This window comes from Centroberyx affinis, unplaced genomic scaffold (assembly GCF_046629955.1).
Source record: "Centroberyx affinis isolate AG114_WGS23_722 - 3 ecotype Tasmania unplaced genomic scaffold, CSIRO-AGI_Caff_v1 ptg004787l_1, whole genome shotgun sequence".
In the NCBI taxonomy this organism is placed as follows: domain Eukaryota; kingdom Metazoa; phylum Chordata; class Actinopteri; order Beryciformes; family Berycidae; genus Centroberyx; species Centroberyx affinis.
Window position 1 is genome coordinate 25,790 of NW_027282325.1, and position 10,197 is coordinate 35,986.

A 10,197-nucleotide genomic window follows, 5' to 3' on the forward strand; every position below is an offset into this window, starting at 1 on the left:
TTGTAAGTAAATGCATTGGTAGTCTGAGTAAAATTTACTGATGAAGAATGAGTAAAAATTACTAACGAAAACAGAAATTTGTTAGTAAACTTTACAAGTATTTCTTGGTTTAACTTAATGCTTATTGGTATGTAGATTTTACTGAGAATATCCTCCGTTAAATTTACTAGGAATTTCTGTGCGGAAATTGTTACCAAGGTTTTACTAAGTAAATCTCACTCCACATTTTTATATGTGTGTGTAAGTTTCAATTCAAGTTAAAACATGAAAATCAACAAAATTGGAGTTACAAGGTTTCACAACAATGATGTGCTTTTTTCCTTTACTTCACTCTCATATAACTTACAACAGTCTGATGTTGGCTAGTGTAATGCACTATGAATTTACATTGTAAACTTTTGTGTCATGTAAAAAGGTGGGTAAATGGACTACATCCCTGCATATTCACACATGCAAGCTGGTGTCATTCTAAACCACCAAGTGTCATGCAAAGCTATTTGCCCAAGATGTATGGATGTAAAATGCATTAATTCATCAACTCATCTAGTTAAAAAGCAGTGGTGGAAAGTAAGAGTACATTTACTCAAGTACTGTACTTAAGTACAATGTTGAGATACTTGTACTTTACTTGAGTATTTCCATTTGATGCTACTTTATACTTCCACTCCACTACATTTCAGAGGGAAATATTGTACTTTCTACTCCACTACATTTATTTGACAGCTTTAGTTACTTTTCAGATGGAGATTTGACACAATGGATAATATAACAAGCTTTTAAAATACAACACATTGTTAAAGATGAAACCAGTGGTTTCCAACCTTTTTGGCTTTTGACGTCTTACAAAAAGCAGTGTGTAGTCGGGTCACATTTCAGATGTCTATGAGTTGTTAACAGCTCCACCAAATAGTGATTTTTCCCTCTAAACCTCACATGGTTTCATTTCAATAAATGTTCAAATGATCCAATATTTCAGCAAAAATCAAAGATTAGAGAAAAAGTCCAAAAACTGAAAACAGATTTGTGTATCAGAACTTTGTTTTTTCTTCTTTTCTCTCCCATTAATCATCTCACGACCCCTCAGATTTATCTGGTGACCCTTTGGAGGGGCCCGACCCCTAGGTTGGGAACCACTGGACTAAACTAGCTAACTGTATATAAAGTAGTTCAAACTAGCTCCACCTCCAGCAGCTACAACAGTAACATGCTGCTTACACACTGATGCTTCAGTATTAATAATCTAATGATGTCATATATAATAAAATATCAGTCAGAGGGACCAAACCACTACTTTTACTTTAATACTTTAACTACATTTTGCTGCTAATACTTATGTACTTTTACTTCAGTAGGATTTTTCATGCAGGACTTTTACTTGTAATGGAGTATTTTTACATTGCTGTATGGGTAGCCTACTTTTACATAAGTAAAGGATCAGAGTACTTCTTCCACCACTGTTAACAAGTTGTGTGAGCTTGGGATGCGGGTTCATTTGTATATATTTCTGTCAGGGCCAATTACAAATTATAAACCAATAGTTTGCTCCTCAAACTGGGCTCTGTCTCTTTTTTAAATGTAATTTAAAATGGAAAAGAAATGGTTGGAGAAGAAATGGGGGACAGGAACAGACACCTCATGCAGAGTTGCACTTTTGGCAAATAATGTAAAATACAAAAAAAAACCCCAACTCACAAATCATGAATGCTCTCCAGTGTTTCCATTTTATCATGCATAAAACTATGTTGCAGCTGTCAGGTATGGCATGCTCCATTCTGCTAATTTGGGACCCTTTTTTTGGCGTACTGCCTTCATTTCCCAGACTACACCGCGACCACCATATCCGCCATATTGCCTTCGCCTGAACGCGCTGGCTGGATCGGCTCCCATCCACAACAGAAAATGTAAGTACATAAACAAACATATTTTACCCTAGTTATGAATATTTCGCTTTAATACCCGTGTTTGTCGGTCAACGACAGTCCGTATGCTGGTTTCCAATTATTAAAACGTTGGAAATATCGTTCATAAAGCATATAGGAGATTGGTGCGTCGCCTTTCTCTGTTGTTGTTTTTCCCTCTGTCACAGCGCCAAATTACGTTCACGATTCCCCCGCAACGCTTTAATATTAGCCAGCTTATTCCAGTGGTCATGGCACATATACGTAACCTTGCACACATTCCGTCTCCTGTCGAGTACACGCTATATCTTAACCGTTACGTGGCTTCTACTGCTAACGTTACGAAGAATAGCTAGCCTCTGAGGTAGCTAGCTAGTTAGCGTAGCCGACCCGTAGAGCCGTGCGTGGGGTCTGTCTATTAACTGCATTTGATTAGCTAGCCCCAGTAAGGCTGGGTGATGTCAGTGAATATTCATTGTCGGTTGCTAGCTTAAAAAACTATAGTCTACAACAGCACAGACCATTTTGTGAGTCGACAGTGAGGAAATGTGGGGTTTTGTTTGTTGACATGAATGGGTGATTAACATGTAAGCCAAGAGGTCAGTGTTCTGGGGGGCTGAGGCTTGACGGCATCTTTAGTTTTTTCCATATTTTTTCTGAAGATTCTAAGGTGAATGTGAAGAAACAACTGCTGACCCGACAGTTAAATCTGAATCATCCCCTGTCGTGCTGTCTGGGACTGTTAGCATACCTTCAGCCCTCCTCCCCCCAACCCACACCAGTTTCTGATACTTGTATTTGTTTTTTTATGGAAGCCCATTTCCGCCAGTGTGATAATAAACTTTATTTGTATTAAAATAAAGTCTCTGAAAACTATAACTCTCTGAACAGCCAGTGTGATTTAAAAAAAAAAAAGATCCTGTAAGTCATTATAATGAGGTAGTATCTCAAAATAGTGTTAGTATCTCAAAATAATGAGAAACCTTCTCAAAATAATGAGAAACCTTCTCAAAATAATGACTTAGTATCTCAAAATAATGAGAGACTTTCTCAAAATAATGAGTTAGTATCTCAAAATAATGAGAAACATTCTCAAAATAATGAGAAACTTTCTCAAAATGACTTTGTATCTCAAAATAATGAGTTAGTATCTCAAAATAATGAGAAACATTCTCAAAATAATGAGTTAGTATCTCAAAATAATGAGAAACTTTCTCAAAATGACTGTATCTCAAAATAATGAGTTAGTATCTCAAAATAATGACTTAGTATCTCAAAATAATGAGTTAGTATCTCAAAATAATGACTTAGTATCTCAAAATAATGAGAAACTTTCTCAAAATAATGAGAATCTTTCTCAAAATAATGACTTAGTATCTCAAAATAATGAGAAACTTTCTCAAAATAATGAGAAACTTTCTCAAAATAATGACATAGTATCTCAAAATAATGAGAAATTTTCTCAAAATAATGACTTAGTATCTCAAAATAATGAGAAACTTTCTCAAAATAATGAGAAACTTTCTCAAAATAATGACTTAGTATCTCAAAGATACAAAGTCATTATTTTGAGAAAGTTTCTCATTATAATGACTTTCAGGACCGTTTTTTTCATCACACTGGCGGAAATGGGCTTCCATAGTTTTTCCAAGGCCCAGCGGGGAGGCAAAATAGCTCAAGTAGCCCATCTGGCCAGTAATACCCTTGGGGGGAAGGGGGGGGGGTCACCACTGGTTGGCTGGTAGATGTTTGGTTTATGGCAGACATTCAAGGCATTCTAATCTAAATCTAATTGTCCAAACCCCCTCTCTCTGTGACTCGGAGAAATCACAGCTCTAGGTCGCCTTGGGGTTGATTGTAGGATTGGGCGATATGGATATTGATATTGGAATCAATATCATGATAATCATTAGGATATTGATATTAGATTAGATTAGATTCAACTTTATTGTCATTGCACAGAGTACAAGTACCAAGACAACGAAATGCAGTTTAGCATCAGAAGTATAAAAGTGCAGTGCAATGTAATGTACATATGTATAATATATGAATAAGCTGTAAGGGTAGAATGAATGAATGTGCTAAGATATAGAGTATGAACAGTATCAACAGTATGAACAGTATTAACAGTATGAACAGTGGATATGAGTATGCAAGAAGATATATGAATATGCAAGATGTATATAATAATATATATAGTATGGTGTACATACAGAACAGAGTGGTATGAATACGCTAAGTATATCAATAGAATAAACTGTAAGGGGTAGTATGAGTGTGCTAAGATAAATAACAGTATAAATAACAGTATAAACAATATGAACAGTGGATATGAAATGCAAGATATATACAGTAAATATATATATATATAGTATAAACAGTATGGTGTATAGTATATACAGAATGAACATGTGTATAGTAAGTCACACAATGCAGCTTATAAATGAATGTTCATCCCATTGAACCAAATGGTAATTTTAGGTGCGATGTCCAACAAAACTGAAATTTTCAAATATATTCCTTAAAATGTTTCATACCTCATTTTGTCAGAGTTTTCAAATCAAACTTGTTATCATCATGTCAATATGATTTCACTGAAAGACGATGGCCCAGCCATAGTTGATTGGGACCACATTTACTCTTGGGAATAAAAATGGGCATGGGGCGAAACTGGTTGGGGAGAAACAGTTTTTAATCCTTTTTGCAGGGTTTCTTCATGGCCTGAAAAAATTAAATCATGTTATTTAAATTCAAGGCCATAAATGGTGTTGAACACAGCTAAACATGACATTGTAAGTCTTAAATTCAGTTTTAGCTGTCTTTTTAAAAGTTGCATTTTGTTGGTGCCTTGTTTTTCTGGTTAAAAAAAAAAAATGAGTCCAGTAACACAGGCCTGTATTCTGAAAGCTCGATATTTGATTTTTCATTTTCTTTTGTATTTCACTTGTGAAATTGGTCTTCATTGACATTCTAGCTTGCATTAAACAGGTCTTAAGAATCTGAACTTGATGAAACTTGCAAACATCCTGTTGCTGGTGAACTTCCACCTGTTTCTTGATGCCCTATCTGGTTACAGAACAGAAGTGTTTTGTGTGACATATGGAGTGACATATGCTGTGTTGAAGTGATGTTGGACTTGGTAGTATCTTGGGTTGCGTAGCTTCCTGGCCATGATATATTAATTAAATTTCCTATGTTAATTATATGTTTACTTATTGTTGACATTTTCTATTTATACTAGCCAATTTATGGTACCCCTTGTTTTTAATTAGGGTGGCTTTTCTCATACTTATTCTAATGTTTTTGCACCCTTCTTGCTATTATGTATGCTTTGTATTATGATGTGAGCATCTACCAATGTCCTTACATGGTCCACTTGACCAAAGATTAGCCTAACCTACTATATGGCTTGGATCTGCCTATCTCCCATTGGGATTTTACTCCTATGTAGCTACATCTTTAGGTATGTTTCAGTTGTGATTGACTCTCCTCCTTTTTGTATAAACACACATTTCTGTGGTCTTTACTCCTTTTTGATATATGTTGTTTGGAGTCGTGATATTGGATGCTATTTATGGATGTTACAAAAAAAACATCTGCTTGTTAATTAATTTTTTGATTGCCATACCTTGCCACCTGGATGGACCCTTGTACCTCACTAGGCACTGATTTGTACCGGGAGGTTACCTGATCACCTTGGCCCTATGATTGGACCATCTTATTTCCTGTTCCCCTATATCAACAGGCCCCATTGTATTGTTTATTCAGATACCTGACGAAGGTCGCTTGACCGAAACGTTGTCATTTAATAAATTCTTGTTGAGTGAAGAGAGTGTGCGGGAGTCTACTGATTTTACCATGATATACCCCCAAAATCAGTGATTCTCTGTTATCTGTTGCTCCGGTAGAGGAGATTGGAGAATAGTGTTTTTTTCCCCTATTCCAACAGGTCTGAAAATCACACTCCTAGCACATAAGCAATCGTGAGCAAAGCAGATTCTGCCAATATATAAAAGAAACCAGTCCTGTCACTGAATTGTGGTTGAGTGAGTCGCTTTATTCAACATTTCAGTTTGAACAAATGTAACACCGAAATCCAGTTGTAGGAAACCTATGCAGATGGAATGAAGAAAATAGTAATTGTAGATAGGCAAACCAAGGTGTGAGACAGGACTTTGACAAAGCAGATTCTGCCAATGTATTAAAAAATGACTCACTTTTTCCCTGCCTATTTACAATTATCAGTAAGCATACTATTTTCTTTGTTCCACCATTATAAGTTTCTTGTGTTGCCTAAATGTATTGGCTGTGCTAGACTACTTTTCAAAGCCTGAATGCAACAAAAGTCAGTACGTCACCCACATATTTCTGGATATATTTTGGAGACAGCCTTGTCTTCATCACTGGAGACGTGCTTGGTATGCTGTAATGCTAACTGTTATATTGATAAAACCTCATTCCCAAAGCTTCCTTGTCTGTGAAATGCAGAGGCAACTGAGAGCAAACAAACATGATTATTTTTAAGTAGGCTTGATGAATCAAGGGCTAGTAAAGCTGACATTTGATTGATTTAAATAAGGCGGCTAATCCGTAAGTGGGCTTTCATTGCTGGCATCAAAGAAGTCACTGAAATAATTTTCAGGGGAATCAGTGCTCCCAAATTTTATTTCCAAGTTTACACCAGGGCTGAACAATTAATGGAAATGTTATCGAAATCACAATATGGCCTACTGCAATTTTCAAATCGCAGGAGGCGCAGTATTTGTTAAAGGCGAAATGTGTGTCAGAATATCATTTTAAATGAAATATTGTGGTGCTGCAGAGATGTCCTGGCCTACACATCATATTCTACAGACTTAAGAAAACATCTTTGTTTGGTACAGATCCCCGCAAAAATCACACCATAATCATTTTAATATGTTTTTCAGTGAAAATGAGAATAATGATGTAAAAATGATCGCAATTGCAATATCAGTCAAAATAATGGCAATTAGATATTTTTTCAAAATCGTTCAGCCCTAGTTTACACTGTTAAATTGTTTAATAGACTATTTGCAACCAAAAAGTCACACAAAAACAAAGGACACAACCTTGTGATCTGAAGTCTGCTGGTTCCAGTCTGATATTTAATATATTTCATTTGTTTGTTTCAGTGCTTTCTGTGCTTTGAATGCATCTCAGGTTTGTAATTCTAAGTCGACCCAATTGTGTTTTTTTTGTGTTTCAGTGTCGCCGTGATGACTCAGACAGTTCAGACCAACGGGGTCCAACCCCTCAGTAAGACCTGGGAGCTGAGCCTCTACGAACTACAGAGAACCCCACAGGTAACAGCAGATCTACTGAATTATACCTGTGGCCTTTTCTGAAGTGAAGTGAAAACGTTTATCTGTCGGTGTGTACTAGCTAACCTTCTCTCCGATCTGTCTTGCACGGTGACAGGAGGCTATAACAGATGGGCTGGAGATAGCGGTGTCGCCCAGATCCCTCCACAGTGAACTGATGTGTCCTATTTGTCTGGACATGCTGAAGAACACAATGACCACCAAAGAATGTCTGCACCGCTTCTGTGCCGATTGTATTATCACCGCTTTGAGATCTGGGTGAGTTTTGGCCGTTTGACCTCGTAGTGGCATCCAGGCTACCGATTAGGTCGGCAAGTCGCCCCGGATAAGACCATCAGCTCAATCAGTAACGTGAATATCAGAGCTGCAACATATGATCGATTATTCTGACCATCATCCTAGTGATTAATCGGCTCAAGAAGAGCCCACAGCCATTGCAAAGATGTTGTCACTATTACGGCACATAAGTTAACATTAGCTTGTGACAGCACTGTGCTAGTGCTTGTGTTATCCCTTTAACGGCAAAGGAAATCACTGCTTATGGATGTATCTTGTAGTTTACATATTTTGTTTAGCCAAGAGACCTGACCATAGACCTTAGAGAAAAGTTTTGTGCGGAGAGTAGGGCTGAACGATTTTGAAAAAATACCATATAATTACGATTATTTTGACTGATATTGCAATTGCGATATGATTTGCGATATTAGAGGGAATGATAATTTTTATATCATTATTCTCATTTTCATTGAAAAACGTATAAAAATGATTATGGTGTGATTTTTGCGGGGATCTGTACCAAACAAAGATGTTTTCTTAAGTCTGTAGAATATGCTGTGTAGGCCAGGACATCTCTGCAGCACGACAATATTTCATTTCAAATGGTATTTTGACTACTTTAACAAATATTGCAGTAGGCCATATTGCGATTTCGATAAAATTTCAATTAATTGTTCAGCCCTAGTGGAGAGGAGAGCTCTCAATTATTATTTGTCTTCTAATATTAGCAGTTAACTACACACAACTAGCCTGAACTATTCTGTGCATATTCAAGTCTGTAGTCAAACTACTCCATCATTGACAGCCAGGGAATATAAATACTCACCAAATCCTATCTGGTTCAGACTTGGCTCCAGGATACTTCTATTTTACATGTTGGTGTAATGCTACTGTGGGAGGGCATTCTATTTTTCAGAGGTTCCGCTTTACTGTATTGTAAATGCTTAAATATAATCCAGACGGAACAATTGACATTTTCATACATACAGTCGTAATGTTTGAATAATTGGGATTTTGTTGATTATGTCAACTGACGTCTCCATCTATCTGTCTCCTCTCTCTCTGTGTAGTAATAAGGAGTGTCCTACCTGTCGTAAGAAGTTGGTGTCCAAGAGGTCGCTGCGTCCAGACCCAAACTTTGACGCCCTGATTAGTAAGTGTGTTTCGTGCCGCAAATCCAAGCAGCTCTGCTCACAGTAGAAAAAGAAGGCAAAATGAAAACGAGTGTGTAATCGTGTCTCGTCTTCGTTCTGTCCCGCTCCAGGTAAGATCTACCCCAGCCGCGACGAGTACGAAGCTCACCAGGAGAGAGTGTTGGCCCGCATCAGCAAACACAACAACCAGCAAGCCTTGTCTCACAGCATAGAGGAAGGGCTGAAAATACAGGCTATGACCAGGTAAACATCACACACTATCACACACACACACAGACACACAGACACACAGTGGGGAGCTGTAGTAAACTCTGCCTGTCCGTAACAATACCTGGTCTGTTTTCCCCAGACTGCAGCGTGGTAAGAAACACACAGTGGAGAACGGCAGCGGAGCCGAGGACAACGGAGACTCCTCCCACTGTAGCAACGCCTCCGTCCATAGCAATCAGGTAGGCTGTGATGTTTACATGTACCTACTTAAAAACAGAATAAATTAAAATTATTCCAGATTAGCAACTTGCACGTCTTGTTATGCAGAATACGTATACGTACGAATGTAAAAGTTGGGCTGAAAATTGAGGATACTGTTTTCTAAGATTTAAGTCTAAGGAGCTTGATATAACTTTCCAGCATGTACAGTTTTAGTCTTAACAGGCATAAATTATTTACTGTAAAATTTCGAATCAGCTCTGCCTTTGGGTTGATTAATTTGTCCATGCAGACAAGGTTGACTGGAATTTTTATGTTTTGGATGACTGCTGCTAGTTGATCTGGGTTAGCTTTTTTTTTTACTCCAGTTTTATTCTTAGGTTATATTAACTGTAATAATTACCTTGGCACATACACACACATGCAAACATATGCATGTAGTATATATCTTTAAGCCCTCTCTCACCAAGTATCATCACTTTTACACATGTAATTTAGTAAAAAATAGAAACCAAAGCAATAAACAAAAGCAGGCTTAAGTAACTGAGGGATAATATACTGGTGAGACCCACTTCAACCCACTTTGTTTACAATCTAGCTAGATTTGTTTGCAGTTTTTGAAGTTTTTTTTGGATCAAATGACATGGACAGTGCACATACAAACCATACATATACATAAGAAAACAGATCTATCTTCTGTTGTTTGACTCGTACACAGCCCCCGAAGCCAGGTTTCGTTTCCACTTCCATGTTTTCGCAGCCTTTTCGAGACCTCATCCTGTCACATAGTAGTATTTTTGGCTACGCAAATCAGTCGGACGAGACTCGGGCTTCAAAGCCGCGTCTCCGCTTCCTGGCGTGTATGTATGCGTAACCGGTAACACCCCGATCACATATTTTAACTCCCCCCCCCCCCCCCCCCCCCCCCCCCCTCCAGGAGGCCGGCCCGAGCATCAAGCGCACCAAGACGAGCGACGACAGCGGCTTGGACATGGACAACGCCGCCGAGAACGGGGGCGGGGACTCGGTGATCGACGGCGGCGCCAGCGAGATCGAGCTGGTGTTCCGGCCACACCCCACCCTGATGGAGAAGGACGA

At 38.1% G+C, this 10,197-nt stretch overlaps 1 protein-coding gene across 1 annotated transcript; it reads left to right on the top strand.

Moving 5' to 3' along the window:
• Positions 1-1,858: 1,858 nt before the first annotated feature.
• On the top strand, positions 1,859-10,192 carry LOC139666076 (E3 ubiquitin-protein ligase RING2; the record flags this gene model as incomplete). The annotated part of the gene is made up of 7 exons (XM_071545172.1): positions 1,859-1,901; positions 7,126-7,222; positions 7,338-7,498; positions 8,587-8,669; positions 8,781-8,913; positions 9,020-9,119; positions 10,037-10,192. Coding segments are annotated over exons 2-7 (720 nt in total), but the record flags the coding sequence as incomplete, so codon positions are not given.
• Positions 10,193-10,197: the final 5 nt, after the last annotated feature.